Source organism: Malania oleifera, chromosome 1 (assembly GCF_029873635.1).
Source record: "Malania oleifera isolate guangnan ecotype guangnan chromosome 1, ASM2987363v1, whole genome shotgun sequence".
Classification (NCBI taxonomy): Eukaryota; Viridiplantae; Streptophyta; class Magnoliopsida; order Santalales; family Ximeniaceae; genus Malania; species Malania oleifera.
Genome location: NC_080417.1, coordinates 151,212,045 through 151,234,026, shown reverse-complemented (window position 1 = coordinate 151,234,026; position 21,982 = coordinate 151,212,045). Strand labels below are relative to the sequence as shown.

The 21,982-nt window shown below is 36.4% G+C and overlaps 1 protein-coding gene across 2 annotated transcripts in view; it reads left to right on the top strand.

Annotated features, from left to right (window-relative positions):
• The first annotated feature begins 363 nt into the window (after positions 1-363).
• LOC131168245 (sodium/hydrogen exchanger 4) overlaps positions 364-21,982 on the top strand; it is a 29,784-nt gene continuing 8,165 nt past the window's right edge. The window contains exons 1-8 of one of the 2 annotated variants that reach the window (XM_058127937.1): positions 366-638; positions 5,623-5,741; positions 6,793-6,890; positions 6,993-7,052; positions 7,176-7,222; positions 7,317-7,511; positions 9,715-9,761; positions 9,880-9,946. In XM_058127937.1, coding sequence (XP_057983920.1) covers positions 468-638; positions 5,623-5,741; positions 6,793-6,890; positions 6,993-7,052; positions 7,176-7,222; positions 7,317-7,511; positions 9,715-9,761; positions 9,880-9,946 — 804 coding nt within the window. In that variant the 5' untranslated portion in view covers positions 366-467. Of the gene's footprint in view, positions 639-5,622; positions 5,742-6,792; positions 6,891-6,992; positions 7,053-7,175; positions 7,223-7,316; positions 7,512-9,714; positions 9,762-9,879; positions 9,947-21,982 lie in introns of both variants that reach the window. The other variant, XM_058092041.1, reaches the window with a different exon arrangement.

Here is a 21,982-nt window from a genome sequence, read left to right as displayed (position 1 = left end):
AAAATAATCACTATTAGTCTTGACTAGAGACCAATGACTTTCACCATCACAAGTTGACTTTAGTATTCATTTAATTATTTGAAATTGATATTTAATTTTTAGCATTGATTTTTAATGAACTACTAATTAGTTTAATTTTTAGTGAAAATTTTAAAAATTATCTACTAATATTGCAGTTGATCAAATTATTAATGATTCATAAGTAATTGTATACAGAAGGTTTTTTTAGACGGTTGTGCTGTGCGAAGTATTCGTGCATCAGTCAAGTTTTCTTTTTGTTATACAGTGAATCCCAAACTTCAAGCTCAACATGACACGTGTCAACCACGTCATGCATCATGCACCACGTGGCATTTACACAGCAAACAGTTACTAGCTGTCTCGCGGGAAAGCAGAATCTCCTTGCGAGTTCATCAGTGTCTATAGTTCGACCTAGCTCGGGGAATAATGAAGATTTGATTTGAAGTATGGTGATGGGTTACGAAGAATTTAGGGCTGTAATGAACTTCGGGGACGGTCACGCGCAGCAGGTGGTGCCTATAACGGTGTTCGTCGCGGTTCTGTGTCTCTGCTTGATAGTGGGCCATTTGCTCGAAGAGAATCGATGGGTTAACGAATCCATCACCTCCATTTTAATCGTACCTCTATCTCTCTCATTGATTAATTTTTTTATTTTATTGTTTGTATATGGTGTATTGAAAAGGGGAGTTTGGTAAATCCAAAATCTAACAGTTTAAATTTTTAGATAAAGTGGTAATCTAACACTCTGGTTATCATGAGGTCCTGAGTTATAGTCTGGCCGCTCTGTGATATTTAAAAAAATTATTATGTGTTTATCTCCACGTGCTGTCCGACTGCACGGGGGAAGTATTAAAACTTGATGTATATTGTTGTCCACAACCTAACAGTTCTAACACATTGTATGATTACTGGATTACTGGTATATGCAAGTGAAAAATGATGTTGATCTCCTTTAGCCTGCTTCTGTGCTGCTTCAGCACGATTTTTTTTCCAGAATTAATTGTAAGCATGGGAAAACAAGGATCACTTCTGCACCTTTTCCTATCCGATATTCTGTTTTCAATTTGTGTGTATACGCCTACGGGGTAAGGGCAAGCTCTGAAATGATCTGTCACCTCAAATGTCTTGATTGAAGTCTGGGATCAAATATATATGTGACTAGAATACGTGGTGGGTAGCTAAATTTACACTCCGGTGTAGTTAAATCATCCAACAACCACCACTGTTATCCCTATAACTAAATTAGAAAAATTATTAGGTTGACCAGGTCTACCATGTATATTGAGAATTCCACTTGTGAGGTTATCCCACATTGAAAAATTTGAGAGGATGATGGGTGCTTATATTCATGATTGAGCCTAAAAACCAATAGACTTAAACTTTTGGGTCAAGTTAGTGTTCACCCATGTGTATCAAGCCCACCTATGGGCTCCTCCGATCTTAACAAGTGGTATCAGGGTCGACGGTTCGTAACTCTGGGTGAGTAACATCATAAAAAGTCAAGACGTGAAGTTAATTCTTTTGACGTGCTAATAGTTGGAGGATCAAGTGTGTGGTCGAGGCTAATAAGGGTCATCTAGGCTGGAAATGGATCCGAATAGGGCCAAGACGTGAGAGGTAAGATTGGTTTGGAGGCACGTGGAATGCAATCCGACACACATAAGGCGCCAGTGGTAAGACCCACCTGAGCAACTGTTGGGGAATTGAGCTTATTCCATAAAGGAGATGAATTTTGTTTAAGGGGGAGCAATTGGAACTCACAAGTGAGGGGGGAGATTATTGAGAATTCCACTTGTGAACTTGTCACACATTGGAAAATTTGAGTGGATGATGGGTGCTTATATACATGGTTGGATCCAAAACCCAATAGGCTTAAGCTTTTGGGTCAAGTTGGTGTTCACGCATGTGTATCAAGCCCACCCATGGGCTCCTTTAGTCCTAACCATGTTATCCATAGGCTTTTAACTTAAAAGAGTGTGACAACTTTAGTTTTGGAGAAATTATTCAGGGGATCTCCTCCTCTGTGTGTCTATTATCTAAATCATACATATATTGAAAATGGGTTCCCCTTTTTACATGTTTGCCTGACATTTTCGTTTGTGTGGTTTTTACTTTTTTAGTATATCGTTTCTTAGTTATCAACATGCCAATCCATATAGTGTAATTTTTTCCAAAGAGAAAATAATATTGGCCAGGCATCAGGGGGATGCCAACCTGCGGTACAAAACATCAATCACTTTGTTTGGCATAATTGGTTTATAGCTGTCATTTAGAACTTTATTTTTAGTTTTAAATGTGTCATACTATCATGCAACATGTCTAAAGTAATTCTCTATTTTTGGAGACTTGCTTTAATTCTATGTATCATATTATCGTCATTTCTATTGCAACTTACTCAATAGATTTAAGGTAAACAAATCTTTGGTACTATGAATTTCTTATGAAGCTTAATCTTTTCTCCATTGTTCCTCGTAGAGGGACTAAAATTGCAGTTGGTGTATTTTGTATTGCTTCTACTTATCTATTCCTCCCCTAGTTCATAAATCAATAACATATCATTTGCAAACAAGCTACTCTTTGGAATCTGACTTCAAATACTAGTGAGTTCATGCATAATAAATGTGAAATATGAGGACTTAAGGTAGAGCATGGACACCTGTTTTGATTGAAAAATTCCTAAATTCTCTTCATCATATTAGTCAATATTCCATTGTAGATATCGTTGATGACATTTCTATACATGCCACCTAATCCCTTATTTTGTAAAACCCCCATAAGCCCTAGTACGTAGATCCTATCATAAGATTTTTTTTTTTTTGGTTAAAAGAAACCATGTGAGTTTTTTTATTATTATTTTTTCCTAAAATTTTTCATGAATTTTATTAACTGATATATAGCTTCCATTGATGATTGCTTGGGCATAGGATGAAACTAATTTTTTGAAATCATTGTTTCTAGTTGTATTCTTTATATGCATACCACTTTCCAATTTTATTTTATTTTTTAAATTCCGTGAAATTGGTTAATGTTTCTTTATTTTTTTATATAATGTATACGGGTATTTGTTAAACAACAATGTACCTAAAAGCTTGGGCCAGCAATGTATATCAAGATTTAACACTCCGCCATGCATGCCCGATTGCATGTGGAGAGAGAAACAAACAATGAATAACTCCCATTACTTGGAAGAATATAACATTTTAACAAACTTCCAATAAGTGCAAGCAATGAGACTAGTACTTAGGACTTCCTAGAAACCATAGATTTGATGCCATGTTAGTTTACCACTTCATGTAAAAACTTTAAGTTGGTTGTTGGCAAAGAATGTATGTCAAGCTTTAATAGTATTAAAGTGCCTTTCCTCTACATTCTTGTTCTTCATAATTTTGTAAATAAACTAATTAATCATATTATTGTGTGATACCCCAAGCATTTCCAAGATTTGATAGGGATGTTTTATGGTCTTACGGCCTTTTCTTTTTGTTTTTCATCTTTTGAAATGCACATTAACTTCATTGGCTCTAATTGTGCATGTATATATCTCAAATTTTAGCTTTTCCTTATTCATCAATTTTACGGTTATGCTTTCTACTTGGCTTTCATTAAATAGCTTTTTAAAAAGGAACGTTTATCTTTTTTCTCTTGTTTCTTCTTCTTCTTCTTCTTCTGTACCTAGTATAGCGTACAAATTGTATATGCTTTAGCTTCACTAATTTTTTTCCCTTTGCATATTTTCATGCATATTAATATTTTTCAAAAAGTTTTCATATTTCTACATTTTTGTTACGTGTTCTTTCTAACTAATTGTAGATGATCTACTATAGAAGTTGTATATCTTTTAAGAATATTATTGGAAAAGATTAGGGGAAAAAGAGGGACCTGCATATGGTTTTTATTGATTTAAAGAAAGCTTATTTTAGGGTACCTAGGGAACCCCTACAGTGGATTTTAGAAAAGAAAGGGAATGTGGTAGGCATACAGATGTCATTAAGGATATGTACGATGGAATAACGATAAACATTAATTCTATAGGTGGAGAGTTTTGGGAATTTTCAATCACAATATGTGCACATCAAGGGGCTACTTTGAGCCCTTAGCTTTTTTGCTGTAGTGATTGAACTTATTAGAAGTATTCCAAATGAGGTTCCATTGTGTATGTTGTTTATAGATAATGTCTTAATTGATGAAATCAAGAAACTAGGGTGGAGTAGAATCTAAGTTAGAATTATGGCGAGAAGCTTTAGAATCCAAGGATTTTAGGATAAGTAGAAATAGTACAAAATATATGAAATGTTATGTTAGTCATAGTAGGAGAAATAATACAAAATATATGAAATGTAATTTTAGTAGAAATTTGATGGTCAAGAAATTAATAGCACTAGTAAGATTTGATACCTTGGATCTATTAGGCAAGTTGAATGAGAAATTAAGATGCAATACAAAAAGATAAAGCAAGTTGGAGAAGCACTTCGATTATGCTGCGTGATAGTAGAATATTCTTACAATTAGGAAAATTTTATAGTATGATTGTAAGACTAGTTATGTTATATGGTTAAAATGTTGGGCAACGAAGAGACAACATGTCGATAAAGTAGAAGTTGCCTAAATGAGAATGGAAAGGTGGATGAGTGGTATAACATTAAAAGATAAAAACAAGTTATGTATAGCTCCTATAGAAGATAAGACAAAGGAGGGGTAGATTAGATGGTTTGGGCATCTATAACTCCGTCATATAGTGCATGTGAGGAGTGTTGTGCTAGTTACTAATAGGGTTTGTAGAAGGGGGTGGAGGTTGACCTAAAATAACTTGAAATGAGATAGTGAATAAAATTTTAATGGCCTTGAAGTTGTTGGAGGAAATTTATCATGATTTCGTAAATTGGCGGAAGAGGATTCATGTAGCTGACTCTACTTAGTAGGATTTAAGGCTTGGTTTTTTTGTTGTTGTTGTTGCCAATCTTTTGAGATTTACTTATCTCACCACCAAGTCTCTGCTCTAGATTCATCTAAGACCTCTTTGAGATATTTCTAATTGAACTAGACCTTGTACTCAATATGGTGTTAGTGTATACATCATCTTATATTATCTAGCTGCCTTTTTTTATTATTTATCTTTTGATTTTGTTATATTTTGTACCTTTATGCTTGATCATTTAGCTCTCTCAAATTGTTATATATATAACTCTCGGATAGCATTCATGGTATGGCCTCGCTCTGGTCTCTTGCAGCTGGTTGTTTTCAAGGATTGTGTTTTTTGGATTACTGTGAGATTGTTAGGTGTTGTTATTTGGATTGTTTTTTTTTTTTTTTTAAGGTTAACTTCACTTCATAGGAAGATCTCTTATTCTCCTTTTGTACATTCTTTCTTCTGCATTGAAATCTCTTCTTTTTTTAATCAAAAAACTTTTTCCTGGGATGACTAGACCAAATGTAATGATGACAAAAATTAAATCATCCAAAGGAGATTTATTGTGAAACTCTTTTTTTTTTATTTAATTTTTTTTAAAAAAATCTGTGTTGGAACCTTTAATTTACATTTGGAAGGTTGTTGGATCTTCTGTGCTTGCTGTTTTCAGTGTCCAATTTCCTATTTTCATACAGGGATGCTTGGCTGGAACAATAATTTTGTTACTGAGCAAGGGAAAAAGTTCTCACATCCTGAGATTTAATGAGGAGCTGTTCTTCATCTATCTCCTCCCACCCATAATATTCAATGCTGGGTAATGACAGTTTTCTCATGGCTATATTCTCAAACTGAATAATTGCCTTGCTTAGTTGATTTACCTTGTCTCACTCTTTAAATACATCTGACAAAATACAAGAAGTGCAAATAGCGATAGAAAGGTCATACATTCCAAGGCATGGCTTCATTCCTTGGCTAGCTTTCTGGAGGAGGTCACAGATAGAGGACCAACTGATGGATAAAAGGGGACTCTTTCTTTCCTCTTACTGACTTTCTGTGATGGATGCAAATGAGGCATTTCCTATTTATTTTCTGCCTGAGTGTTTACCAAAGCAATTCGGGTTAGTGCGTTGGAGAAGATGGATATTAGAAGGAAAATTGGAGATCCCTTCTCTTGGCTACAAAGTAAACAAAGGAGCTATTTTTGCAGTTACAGTCTATCATGTTTGCTCACAAAGAAACAGTAGGTTCTTTGGAAATGTAAGGGAGATTCTTGGTAGAGTTATCAAATCCATTTTAGAAAAAATAAGAATCATCCACTGGGATGTTTGCACCTGTCTTGTTAGGGGCTGGTTTTTCATTTGGTAGGTTGCAGCTTTCATTGTCCTTTGTCTTTCTAGTGTTAAAATGGTTATGGTTTTGGTTAGCGAGATGTTTATTTACTAGATAAGTGTTGATAATTCCACTCTTGAGTTTGTTCCACGATGGGTGCTTATATACATGGTTGGGCCCAATACCTAATGACTTGAGCTTTTTAGGTCAAGTTGGTCTCACCCATCTATATCAAGCCCGCCTTTGAGGACTCTGGTCCCAACAAGTGTTATCAGATCCAGTGGTTGGAGTTGGGCTCGAATAATCATGCATGTATTCCTGCAGCTCTCATAAGTGAGGGGGAGATTGTTGAGAATTACACTTGTGAAATTGTCCTTGGAAAAATTGAGTGGATGATGGGTACTTGTATAAATGGTTGGTTTCAAGACCTAACGGCTTAAGCATTTAGGTCAAGTTGGTGCTCACCCATATATATCAAGGCCATTCATGTGGACTTCCCTAGTCCTAAAAGAAAGAATCTGGGTTTCTTCATGCAGATTTCAGGTCAAGAAGAAACAGTTCTTCCAAAATTTCTTAACCATTATGCTGTTTGGAGTGGTTGGTGTTTTCATCTCTTCACTCATCATTACATCTGGTAATTTATAAATCTAGCCAATACCTTTTTCTATTGATTACTTCTTGCTGCCAACTTCTATTAACATGGGCTTCTAAATTCTTGCATGTTATGTTAGTGCAGGCAGCTGGTGGCTGTTTCCTATATTTGGACTTCACGGGCTGAGTGCACGCGACTATCTTGGTGGGAATTGTGATCCTTGCCCAGTGTTATATGATATTTCAAATGGCATGTGATTTCTATATGGTATCTCATCTACTTTGTAATATTCTGACTGCAATATATTTTCTTCTTGTTTGGTCTCAGCTATTGGAACAATTTTCTCATCAACTGATACAGTGTGTACACTTCAGGTTAGATTTGCATAGATGAGTTTAGCCGTTCACTTTCATTTTGTCAATGGCTATTTCAGGGTTGGATGTTTTGTGACATTATATTGACATGTAGGTTTTACATCAAGATGAGACTCCTTTACTTTACAGCTTAGTATTTGGGGAAGGAGTGGTGAATGATGCGACATCTGTTGTTCTCTTCAATGCAGTTCAAAAGCTTGATATTACCAGACTTAGTGGCATGACAGCCTTCTATATTCTTGGAGATTTCCTTTACCTATTTTCATCCAGCACAGCCCTTGGAATCACTGTAAACTTTGACTCTTAAACTACTGCACAAGCTGTTCAATGTATATAACTATGAGTTGAATAATGAACTGATTGTATTATTTTCATGTTATTATTGGAAAACTATGAACACTCTGCAAGCTAAGCATATCAAACTGCACAGCTTAGCAAGAAAAGCATCCATCCGTCTGCTCGGTTAACATAATCCTACATCCAGAGATATAGGAGAAAAATCCGCAAACGTCAGCAAGGTGAATGTTACAAGGACAAGGAGTACTCAGTCAAAAACCTTACCTTGCTTGTGCCTACTTGTTCCACAGCAAATGCACACATCTTTTCCCTTCAGTCGCTTGGCCTCTCTCCCATGGCCCTAAAGCTCATAAACATGCACATTTTCAACCACAAGTTTTTATTCACATAACTACTTTCCACCTTAGTATTGTTGTTCCACAGGGAATAGGTCCTCTTCACCCACCAAGAATTCCTCCAATTAAAAACTTGAGGGGGTGCTTTAATCAAATGGCCACCAATTCTACATCGACACCATGATCTGATCATGTTGCTGTTACAAACATAATTTTGCTTTGTTTTGAGTTGAATCTTTGTGGCTCAACTTTGTAGAGCTTATACTGCCTGAAACATGTTTCCAGCAGTTTAGACTGTCTGAGTGACTAAGTTCTGATACTTAGAATACTCTACCCTAGCCATTATGTGTATAAGCAAGAAATGATGTTGGTGTTGGTGCACCCCCAGGATGTGGTTCAGGTTGTAGTGTGGGCTGCGGGAGTGCCTCTCATGAGGTCAGGTGTTCAAACCCTCCTGGACTCATTTCTGCCCCTGAACTCCTGAATTTACCCTCCCTTTGGAGTTGTGGGGTCAACTTCAAGGGGCGCAGGATTAGTCACGTGGACCGTAAAACGGACACGTGGATACCCGGTGCGTAATCCCAAAAAAAAGAAATGATGTTGGTGTCTGCCACTTAATGCGGCACATGTTTCAGATGATCATTACTTGGCACACACTTCATCTTTCACCTGATGACATGGCTGCTGCATGCATAATTTTGCTGTGATTTCTATGTTGGGATGTAGGAGTTGTGTGGTTCTATTTATAAAGTTATCATGTTTGAAGAACATTTTAAACACATCTCCTGGTTGGATTCCCTAGATGATCTAGTCAACAGAAATTATATTCTGGGATTACAAAGAATGAAAAGGAACAGTAATATTGAAAATGACTGAAACAAGTGAATTAATACCCTTTCAGCTGAGTTTTCCAAAGAAATCTGATCTTATATGTAGTTCGTTTGGTATTTAGTAATATATATTGAAATTTGAATGCAAGATCACAGAACATATTGAACATTTTAACGACAAATACTGTTTCTGGGTATCCATATCGGAGGGTCGTTCACTTAGTCGATAAATATCAAATGCCAGGTGAACCCTTTTATGAAAAAAAACTAAGTAAATCACTTTGCCAGTTGGGTCCATCTTCAATTGGCTTTCGATACGTTCCACAGCAGGTCAAGGGTTGAGGATTGGCCCCATATTCACTTGGCTATGGATATGTTGCACTGCCCAGGCCAAAGGTACATGATTATTAAAATTTTCTTGAAGAACCTTAAGCATCACCCAGAAATTTGTTTCCTCCATAATTACACACACACAAGATTTACAGTTCTTGGTGTTCGAAATTTCAATATTTTGTTTGCTCAACTCATAAGACTCATTGACAGTGTATGATCAGATTAAGTAATGACCACTGAATCAGATTAAATATCAATCATTGAATCAAATTAAATAACGACCATGGAACTTTCTTTGTAACAAATAATCGTGGAAGAGATACAAATCATCAATACACAAGACAATCTGTAGAAAACTTGGCAAATTGGAAAAAGACCCGAAGGAAGTATCTAATATTCTATTGATTCTTCTTGTTTTCAAGCTGGCTGAACTCCCTTGGTGTAATGAGTACTCCACTTGATTATCTTGCTCATATATGCATGTTAAAAGTCATTTACTGAAAACTTTGTGTTGCATACTGATTTGCATGAAAACTATCTTCACATGAGAATTGCTATTATCTAAAATTGATGAATGTTAATAGTGATTTAAGCATGAATTATTGTCAATTGTCTAACTGCAGCTAGTTTCAGTTTCTTGTGATTGTCTTTTATCTTGATCTGCTTCTTGGCTTATTTGTCTCTTCTTTTCTTGCAGGCTGGTCTTTTGACAGCATATGCCCTTAAAACCTTGTACTTTGGAAGGTCAGTGTTATTTTTGTAAAATGGATCACATAGAACGTTATATGGTAGATGTAATGGAACATAAGAAAGCTTTTCTATTTTAGACTCCATACACCAATAAATTACTCTTTTTTCACAGACATTCAACTGTTCGTGAAATTTCTTTAATGATTTTAATGGCGTATCTGTCCTACATGTTGGCTGAGGTAAGAAGGCATGCTCATAATTTCGATCAATTAATATGTTTAACTTTGAGAGCCTGTGGTCCTAAACAAGCCAAAGTTCAATAACTATAGGAGCTAAATGTTATATCTGCAGGAGAGACTCCACTACATGTCTTTCTTATATAATTCTGATTGCATGTGGCATTATGTTCTCCTATGATGATCTAATAAATAGAATACATTATTTTTCGAGCAAGTAATTGAGAGAGCTTTAAATTGTGCGTAACGGTTTGGTGAAGCCCATTATTTGCAGGCGTAAGAAAAAAACTCATTTAATCTGTGTATTTCACACTGCATGATAAATCTTCCTCAACTCTTCCTTTGAACTGTGCATCATATCTCCTTTTATTTCTGGTTTTATTTACCTTTTTTCTCCTTCACACATCACAACACTTCCTTAACTCTTCACTAGTAACAATTCTTTTGACTGCAGATTGTGCCCCTATACTCACTTTTGTGTCTGCCTTCTGCCCCCCCCCCCCTCCCCATAATGGCCCATTGGTAAAACTAGGAGAATGACAAAGTACAAGATGGGAAGGGATGAGCTTTGGTAAACAAATCAGCAAGCTTCATATTAGACTTCACATAAGCGGTAGTAATGAGCTTCTGCGCAAGTTTCTCTTGAACAAAGTGGCATTCAACTTCAATGTGTTTCGTCCGCTCATGAAAGATCGGATTGGAGGCAATATGAAGAGCAATTTGATTATCACACATCAACTTTATAGGCTAAGAATGTGAAAAACCCAATTCTTCCAACATATTCTTCAACCAGACAAGTTCACCAGTAGCATGAGCCATAGCTCTATATTCTGATTTAGTACCATAGTTTGTTTCGTACTCTTCCCAAATTAGTGCCAACCAAGATATAATACCCGGTTGTGGATCTCCTGTCGGAAGGTAACCCAACCCAATCTGCATTTGTATATCCATGAATATAGGTGAGACCTTAATCACGATATAAAAGACCTCTCCCAAGTGCACCTTGGAGATATCTTAGGATGCAAATTACTGGGAGTCCCAATGACTTGCCCTCAGAGAATCTAGAAATTGACTCACAAAACTTGTTGCAAAAGATATATTCGACTGAGTGACTGTAAGCTAATTCAATTTTCTAACAAGTTTTTGGTATTGTCTAGGGTTAGGCAGCAAATCATACATATCTGACACTAACTTGCTATTAGGATGTATGGGTGTATCAATTGGTTTGGATTCCAATCTAATTTCATTCAACAGATCAAGAACATGCTTTCTCTGTGATAAAACAATTCCCATATGAGATCTTGATACTTCTATACCCAAGAAGTATTTTAACGACTCAAATCTTTGGTTTGAAACTTAGTCTGTAGAAAAAGTTTGAGACTCTGAATACCTTTATCATCATCACCTATAATAATAATATCATCCACATAAACAACAAGAAAGATCTTACTTGATGAAGTACGACGATAAAACACAGAATGATCCACTACACACCGTTGAAGACCAAACTCAAGTACTACAACACTAAAACGACCAAACCATGCTTTGGGAGTCTGTTTTAAACCATATAGTGCCTTCTTGAGCCTACACACTAATGCTGACCTTCACCTGAGCAACAAACTAAGGTGGTTGGTCCACATAAATGTCCTCCTCAAGATCACCATACGAGGCATTCTTCAAATCTAATTGATGTAGAGGTTAGTGACAAGTAGTAGCCAAGGAGATGAATAGACATACTATTGTAAGTTTGATAATCAGGGAAACGGTGTCAGAATAATCTAAACCATACACCTGAGTATACCCCTTAGCAATAAGATGGGCCTTTAGACGAGCCATAGAACCATTAGGGTTGACTTTCACAGTGTATACCTAGCAACAATCAATCACAAACTTGTCAGGAGGAAAAAATACCAAGTCACAAGTGCCGTCGTCCTGTAAAGCATTCATCTATTCAACCATAGCATTCCTCCACCTAGAGTGGGCTAAGACTTCCGAAATAGATTTAGGAAGGGTAGTAGATGATAGAGCAGTAACAAAACAATAATAGGAGGGTGATAAGAAGTCATAACATAGTTGGAAATGGGATGTTGGGTACATGTGTGTTTACCTTTCCGAACAGCAATGTGAGCATCAACATCATGGGAAATATGATCATTACACGAGGAAACCAAAGGCATGGTAGTAGAAGCTAAAGGGGACTCTCTTTCTTGGAGCTGTTGTTTTGAATACCCCTGCAAATTAGAATGATTGAGACGATGAGAAGGACTAGAACTACATGGAGACTCAGATGGTTGGTTGGGCAAGGACAACAAAGTAGGACCTAGAAGATTAGATAGAGGAAGAGCCTCATTAAGCTCGAAAGAATTTAGGGGCTGGGTGTGGTACGGTGTAGACTCAAAAAAGGTAACATCTGCATGAACAAAGAGGCAATGCAGCATGGGATTATAACAACAATATCCCTTTTCACTATATGAGTAGCACAGAAAGACACATTTTATAATATGAGGATCCAACTTATCCATCCTAGGACTTAATTGATGAGCAAAGGACTCACACTTGAATATATGAGGAGGGAGAGAGAATAAAGGTGAATTAGGAAAGAGAATGGAGTAGGGAATTTTACCGATAAGAATAGAGGATGACATCCTATCGATTATATAGCGAGTAGTAAGTATAGTATCACTCCACAACACTTTAGTTACATGCATATGATAAAGTAAGGTGCGAGTGATTTCAAGGATGTCTATTTTTCTGCTCTACAACCCCATTTTGTTGAGGAATGTGAGCATAGGATGATTGATGGATAGTATCAAACTGAGTCATATAAGTAGTGAATTGTGAATTGAAATACTCTTTACTATTATCACTTCGAAGTATTCAAACTGGAAAACCAAATTGATTTTTTATTTTTAAACAAGGCACAAAATATATGAAATAAGTCGGTATGATCTTTTGTTAATTATAGCCAAGTTATTCTTGAATAATCATACACAAAGGTTACAAAATACCAAAAACCCAACTTGGACACAGCTCTACTAGGACCCCAAGCATCATAATGGACTAACATGAAAGGGCTTGCAACCTGTTTATCGACTTTGGAAGTGAAAGGGACATGATGGTGCTTTCCCAACTGACAAGACCCACGATCAAGACTCGACACAAAACTCAAATCAAGAACAAGACGTTTCAAATGAAGGATGACCAAGATGATAACAAATTTGGAGAGGTGTGGCAATTGCAGTGCAGGCAGTAGAAGGAGATAGGGGTCAAAGTCATAAAGTCCACCAGTTTCACACCCTCTGCCAATTGTTTTCCTCATCTTTAAATCCTAAATAACCGCAGAATTAGGGAAGAATGTTACTGAACAATTCATGGATTTAGTAGTCTTCCTGACGGACATAAGATTGAAAGGAAACTTTGCAATATACAAATTAAAGGGGGAGAAATAAAAGAAGTGGGATTGACAATCCCAATTCCCTTGACTGTAGTGGTGGATCCATCAGCAAAAGTACAACAACAACAACAAAAACAAGCCTTAAGTCCCTCTAGGTGGGGTCCGTTATATGAATCCTTTTCCGCCAATTCACCCAATCAAGATTGTTTTCCTATATTAGATTAGAACTATTAAATCCTTCCTCACTACCTTATTCCAAGTTATTTTACGCCTACCCCTACCCCTACCCCTTTTCATGCCAAACACAATAGCTAACTCACTTCTCATTACAGATGCTCTATTTGGCCTGCGTTTCAAATGCCCAAACCATCTAAGCCGCTCCTCCTTTATCTTGTTTTCAACTGGTGCTATGCGTAAATTATTACATATATGTTCATTTCTTACTTTATCTTTTAATGTTAAACCACTCATCGACCATAACATTCACATTTCGGCAACTTTATTTTTTGTACATGTTGTTTCTTAGTTGCCTAACATTCTGAAAAGCATAGCTGGCCTTATAATTGTCTTATATAACTTTTCTTTTAATTTTAAGGGTATTCTACGATCACACAACACACTTGACGCACTCCTCCGTTTTACCTAGCCTGTTTTAATTTTTTGTACTAAATCTTCTTTAATTTCCCCTTCAACTTGCATAATAGATCCAAGATATCTAAATCTATTAGTGTATTAATAGATTTAGATTTCTTGGATCAATTATGCAAGTTAAATGGAAAATTGAAGAGTAGAGAAAAAATTAGGTATACTTGTGATATGATCAATGGCAGTGGAGTCTATGACCCAATGACTAGGATGAGAAGTATTGGATAATAGGCATACTGTGGGATTACCTGTTTGGGAAAAAGAGGCAATGGGAAGAGAAGCTTGTTGTGATGCTTGATACTACTAGATCTTGGAAAACTCTTCCTCTGACATGGATACAGTGCGTTGCCACCCACTCGGCCCCAAAGATGTGGAGTCGGTGGTGGATTGGCTGCCCCCAATGGTGTGAAGTTGGTGATGGGTGCATGGGCAACACGCGAAAGTCTACCATGGAGATCTCATCACTGCTTAATATTATAATTACTTCGTTCACAATTGAGTGCACTTGCGAGGAATGCCTTTACCTCGTCCATCTCTACTACCATGACCACTTGAACCACCTCGATAAATTTTTCGATTGTTTGGTAGAGAACTAGAATCACCCTGTGTAGCAAAGGCTGTCCTCTCAAAGCTAGATGCAAGAATAGGAGAATGTGTGTTAAAGGAAGCACGAAGGAAACGAGAATAAACATCAGCAAATGATAGCAACTCTGCACTACTAAGTATCTGGGACTGGATTGCCTCAAACTTGGGTCTTAAGCCCGGTAAAACCTGAAGAACTGTCATCTTCTCCCTTTGCTTCTGCGTCTCATGAAAATCGGCGGTTATAGGCTGCACGATGTCAAGCTCCTCATGAATACTCTTCATCTCTCCAAAATAATCTGCAATGCTCCTGTCTTCTTGTTGTAACTGAAAGTACTCCTAGGATAAATCATACATTCTTGTAATGTTACTAGAGTATAGAAGCTTGGCATAATCCTAAATCTCCTTACACGTATCTAGATGTATGCATATCTGTACAATATGTGACTCCATCAAATTACACAAGATGGAACAACCAAGGCATCTTCTTGAATCCGCACGTCTTTTCTTTTCTCATCAAAAGGATCAGATTGGAGCAAGTGGTCAGATTTTCCTAATCCTACTAAAAAAACCCGAACAACTTTAGACTATTGAACGTAGTTCTTTCCATCCCACTTTTGAGTCGTTATCTATGGCAGCGATGAAGGAAACATATTTTTGGGATTCATAGACTCTATCCCAACACTCACGAACTTGTAGATACTCCAATGTCAAACAAGAAGAACAATCAAAACTAATTGGGACAATCACAAACTATGTGAAGCATTGACACAATCATAGACGAGGTGAATGACTTACCAACTGATATAGCACTGCCACAACCTCACAACTTAACTTACGAAAACTGCCACTGCTCCAAGAAACTCACAAAGAAGCCTTTACAAACATTGAACAAAAACTAACGGATTACCACGGGTGCATGGTCTATAGAGATTGGATAATATTGTCTAGAGAAGGAATTTGAACATGGCAGAGGAAACAAAAAATAAAAAGTGGTAAAAAACACTCTCACACGCTTGCATGTGGAATCGGCATTGTCAGTAGTTGGCCATCGCGTGGAGGCATGTGGGTGTAGGCTTCAGAGGGTTCTGTTTTTGGCTATATGGTTGGTTTTGTGAAATAATGAAGGATGGAGGTGGATCTGAGAAGGGCAGCGATGGGAATGTGTTTTTCGGCAATGACCGAGTATGATAGGGTTTTGGTTGGATCATGCTCTGATACCATGTTGAGGTTTTGATTAAAATGAATGATCTAACTTGAAGATAATCTCTCCTTCTATTTACAATACAAATCAAACACATTCCAAGGACAATAATACTCTTTACTACTAACTCTCACTAATTAACATACTAATACACTTAATAATAATAATAATAATAATAATAATACTAAAAGACATAAATAACCTCTAACAACTATTACACATCCTACGTATTATCTCACATCCTTGATGCAACACAAGATAAAACCTATATTGGATAAAGGAATTGTGCTCGTTCCATTATGATAGCAAGGTCTTAAATTTTGATTTCGACTCAAATTTTGAAGCTCCAAAAGTACGGAAATTTCAATTTCGATGTCAATTTCAATTTTGATTTGAAAAAATATCGAAAATTAGTAGTAAAGCATGGAATTCTTTGTGAAACTTTAGAAATGGTTAACAAAGATAATAATATAAGTTTTAGGACTAATATATTACAAATTAAATACATCTATGTTTTGTATAAGGTGGAAAAGTTGTAAAATAGTATGTGTATCAAACATATTTGTAAGATAATGTAATTAAGCATGTTCAGTTAATACAAATGAATCATAAATCATTTTAATATTATTTATTATACAAATAATGATAATTTAGACATGAATGGTTAAATAAAATGTTACTATAAGTTTATTTTTTCATATAATTTCAAAAGCACTTGTAATAATCTTTTGTTTCGATAAAATAAATAAAATAAATTAAGATAGAAATTTCACTTCACTCCTAAATTTTTCATTTGAATTTTGACAAAATTTCATCGTATAATTAAAAATTTGAAAAGTTTCACTAAAATTTTGATATTTCAATAAATTTCGGATGATTCGTTGAGATTTCAATGGAAATTATGCTAGACGGAAATCGACTACCAATTAGATTTTGAGGGTGACAGAAATCGGAAATTTCGACAATTTCATGGAAATTTAAGACCATAATTATGAGACAACTCCCACTATCCCATATAAAAGAAAAAAGAGAGAGAAAGAGTGGCTTATATACATGGATGGGTCATGACTTAGCTTAAGCTTTTGGGTCAAGTTGGTGCTCACTTTATTTGGTATCAATTTTATACAACCTTCTTTGGTGCTAAGAAATTGTATCAGAGCCAATGGTTCATGACTCAACAAGCAGCTAGTAAGACAATAACAGTGAGTGGCAAGTATGCGGCCGAGGCCAATAAGGATCTTTAAGTTGGTAGATGGGTTTGAATCAGATCAATACATGAGTGGTGGGATTGATTTGAAATGCATATGAAATTAGTTCACTTGCGTGATTATTGGAAAAATAAGCTTGCTAACATGAGAGATGACTTTCCCTTAAGTGAAAGTATTACTAGAAGTTCACAAGTGAAAGCAAGTTAATGGAAATTCCATTTGTTATAGTTGTCTCACATCGGAAAAGAGAGTGAAGGTGGAGTTTGCCTATACACATGGATGGGTCAAGACCCAATGACCTGAGTTAGTAAGCTGGTTCTTACCTATGTCTATAAGGACTACCCCAGCGCTTAACAAGAATGTGGGATATATTTTTGTTGTTGAAGCACCTTCCCACCTGCCCACAAGGTCACTGCTGCTCTCTTGTGCCAAGGTATACCACCTACCCTGGGAGATGATTTTATCCTATAAATATGGAGCGGAATCCTTTGTCCATATCATGCAACCAAAGATTATGGGGGTGGATAGGATATCATATCCAAGTCTACCCCTTCTTATCCCATTAAAAAAGAAGCTGGGACCCAAGGATCTTTTTTTTACTTCCTTTCCTTCTCTTAGTTTGTCCTCCCCTCCCCTCCTTTACTTTCTGTTCCCCCTGTTTCTCCCCCCACCCCCACCAAGGAGGAGGTGTGGTTTCATTAAATAATGAGGCTTTTCTAGTAAGTGCTAAAAGATTGCTATATTATGAGTCCTGGGAGTCATACGACTCAAACTTGTCGTGTTGTGTAGAACTGAGTTCATGTCTGTATAGTGTAGCAATATATCCTGTGCAACTATTGTTGTGCCGGGCACCCCACTTGTGCCAAACACTAATATTACAACTATTGCTATTGAATATATAAGAAACTAAAGTAATGCAGAAACTAATAATAAAATAGTAAAAAGAACAAGACAAGAAATTAACGAGGTTCGGTATAGAATTACCTACGTCCTCGGGCGCCGACGATCAATCCACTACTTCTTGACAAAGTACAACTTTGAGGTGTGTTTTACAAATGAAAAGTTGAGCTCTTTATATAGTTTCAACCTCAAGTCCAAAAAACACTTCTCTCCAATGTGGGACAAATAATACAAAAAATTCAAAACAACTTTTTATATTAATGTGGAACTATTCTACCAATGTGGGACAAAAAACAACAAATCTCCACCTTGACGATAAATTCAACAAATTTTTTAGTCACCAACATTTTCTGGAGTTCCACATCATCAGTGCCTTCAAAAAATATTCAAACTTGCAGGGTATTGATCAAGTCCAAACAATGTTTAAATTTGATTGTTGTCACAATCTTGGTCAACATATTTGTGGGATTTTCAGTTGCAACAATCTTGTGAAGAAGTATCTTGCCTCCATTAATAATATCCTGCATAAAATGAAACCGAACGTCGATGTGCTTCGTTTGTGCATGATAGACTTGGTTCTTTGCTAAATGAATAGTATTCTAACTATCACAGAACACAACAATGTGCTTCTGAACAACTCCCAAATTTTCAAGTAAACCCTGCAACCAAATAGCTTCCTTAATAGCCTCTGAACCTGCCATGTACTTTGCTTCTGTTGTAGACAAGGCAATGGTAGACTGTAAGGTAGACCTCCAACTCACTGGATCATTAGCAAATGTAAAAACATATCCAGTAGTTGATCGACGTTTATCCAAATCACCTGTAAAATCAAAATCCACATACCCAACAACACGTTGATCAATAGTATTATTTTTCTCAAATACTATACCATCAACAATGTATTCATAATATATCTAAAAATTCATTTCACAGCTTGCCAATGTCCTTTACCCGGATCATGTATATGTCTGCTCACCATACTAACAACTTGTGAAATATTAGGTTTAGTACAAACCATTGCATACATCAGACTACTAACAACACTTGCATAAGGAACCTGTGACATATATTTACGTTCCTCATATAATTTAGGAGATAAAGCCGCACTAAGTTTGAAATGAGGAGCAAGAGGAGTGCTTACTGGTTTTGACTGCTCAGACATGCCAAAACTCTATACCACCTTCTTCAAATACTGTTTCTGATACAAACTAACTCTTCCTCTCATTCTGTCTCTACGAATCTCCATGTCAAGTATCTTCTTTGTTTCTCCAAGATCTTTCATCTCAAACTCTTGATTTAACTGACTTTTCAACTTGTTGATTTCTTCCCTATTCTTTGAAGCTATCAACATATCATCAACATACAAGAGTAAATATATAAAAGATCCATTTTGTAGTCTGCGAAAATAAACACAATGATCATGTTTATTTCGGATGTACTTTTGACCCATCATAAACTAATGAAATCATTTGTACCACTGTCTTGGAGACTGTTTTAAACCATACAACGATTTACCCAGTTTACATACCCAATTTTCTTTTCCAGCAACCTGAAATCCATCTGGCTGATTCATATAGATTTCCTCTTCCAAATTACCATGTAAAAATGCAGTTTTTACATCGAGCTGAACTAGTTTAAGATCAAATTGTGCTACCAAAGCCAACAAAATTCGAATGGAAGAATGTTTAACAACTAGAGAAAATACCTCATTATAATCAATGCCTTCCTTCTGTGGATAGCCCTTAGCTACCAATCTAGCTTTGAAGCGAACAATATTGACATCTGGAAATCCTTCTTTCTTTACATAAACCTATTTGCAATCAATTGCTTTCTTACCCTTGGGTAGCTGGGCTAGTTCCCAGGTCTGATTCTGATGAAAAGACTGCATTTCTTCATCCATCGCTCTTTTCCACTTGTCTGATTCAGAGTTCCTTCTTGCTTTTTTGAAAGTGTAAGGAACATTATCATTCACAATTGGAAGTGCATAGGCCACCATATCAGTATACTGAGCAGGTTTTCGAATTTGATTCTTGTTGTTGTGAAGATTCTCGAATTGAAATCTCCTCTTCTTGTAAACTATTCCCCACCATAACTGGAGAGTTACCTTGTGTAGTCTCATTTCTCACTGGGTTTACCAAAATTGTCTTAACCTCCACCTGTTGTTGAGTACCACTGGTCTTCTCTTCAACTCGTAACTCCTTGCGTATTGTTTTCTTCATCATCGCAAGTTCATCAAAAGTCACTTCCTTGCTTAAAATCATTTTTTTCGTCTCTAGACACCAAAGACAGTATCCTTTGACTCCTGCACTTATCCCCAAGAATATTACTTTCTTGGCTCTTGGATCCAAATTAAATTATTTAACATGATAATAAGTCATAGTACCAAATACATGTAAAGAATCATAATCACTAGCAGGCTTTCCAGACCATACCTCATAGGGTGGTTTTTCCCCTATTGCAAATGATGGCAGACGATTGATGAGATGACATGCATATCTAACAGCCTCAGTCAAAAACCTTTTATCTAACCCAGCATTAGACAACATACATCAAACTTTCTCCAACAAAATCCGATTCATGCGCTCTGCCACCCCATATGGCTGTGGTGTATCTCGAACTGTGAAGTGTCGAGCAATACCTTAATCCTGACATACCTTCATAAACGGGTCACTCGTGTATTCACCATCATTATCTGATCTGAGCCGTTTAATCTTTCTGCCAGTTTGAGTTTCAACTAATTTTTTCCACTTAAGGAAAATATCACACTTTTCATTTTTATGCTTCATAGAATGCACCCAAACTCTTCTGGAAAAATCATCAATAAAAGTGACAAAATAATGCATACCACCCAACGAAGCCGTTTTTTTGGGCTCCCATACATCTGTATGGATGTAGTCTAAAATACCTCCAGTCTAGTAGATTGCAGTGCCAAATCTCAGTCTAATCTGCTTTCCCAGAATGCAATGCTCACAAAATTCAAGTTTGCATACCTTTGCACCCTTTAACAAACCTCGCTTAGCTAATTGTTGCAAAGATTTTTCTCCTACATGTGCTAATCGCATATGCCCTAACCTGGTTGTAACTGAACCTGCATCTTTCTCAGAAACAACAATTGCTGAGCCAATAACTGTACTACCTTGTAAATAATACAAGTTATTTTTCCTTATTCCTTTCATCACCACCAGCGCACCTGATTTAATGTTTAAGGTTTCATCTTTCAAAGTGATAGTGAACCCTTTAGATTCTAAGGCACCCAATGAAATCAGATTCTTCTTTAGGCTTGGAACATATCTAACATCAGTCAAGGTCGTAATAGTTCCATCTTGACATTTCAACTGTATTGATCCTATTCCAGTTGTTTTACAAGTATTATCATTTTCCATAAAAAACAACCCTACCATCTAATTCTTCAAAATTAAAAATACATTCCCTATTGGGACACATGTGATAGGAACAACCACAATTCAAAATCCACTCACCAAAATAATGTGACGAAGATGTTCCAATAAGAGAAAAATCTGACTCACTTCCATCATCATTGGCTATATTGGCATTAGAATATCCTTTGCCCTTATTCTTTTGTTGTAATTTAGGGCAATCTTTCTTCCAATGCCTTCTCTTATGACAAAAGGCGCATTCATCTTTAGCAGGTCTCCCACGAGTTTTACTCCTCCCATGAGATTTACTCTTCCTTCCAGGCATACGACTTTGAGAACGTCCCCTTATTGTTAGTGCTTTTGTTGTTTCCTTATGGACCCTCTAATCCTTCTTTCTGCGTTTAGTACTAATCAATGCAGTACAAACAACATCATAAGTAACTTTATCTTTCCTATACAATAAAGTGGTGGTCAAATGTTCATACTCATCAGGGAGAGAATTCAGTAACAATATGACTTTATCCTCATCTTTCACCTTTTCATCCAAATTTAACAAATCGGCCAAAATTTTATTGAAAGCATTTATGTGGTCATTAATCGAAATACCTGGTTGATACTGGGAGCGAAACAATTTCTTTTTCGAATAGAGCCGATTTTACAGACTCTTGGTCATAAATATATCTTCCAATGTCTTCCAAATTTCTTTACAGATGTCTCCCTCATAATACA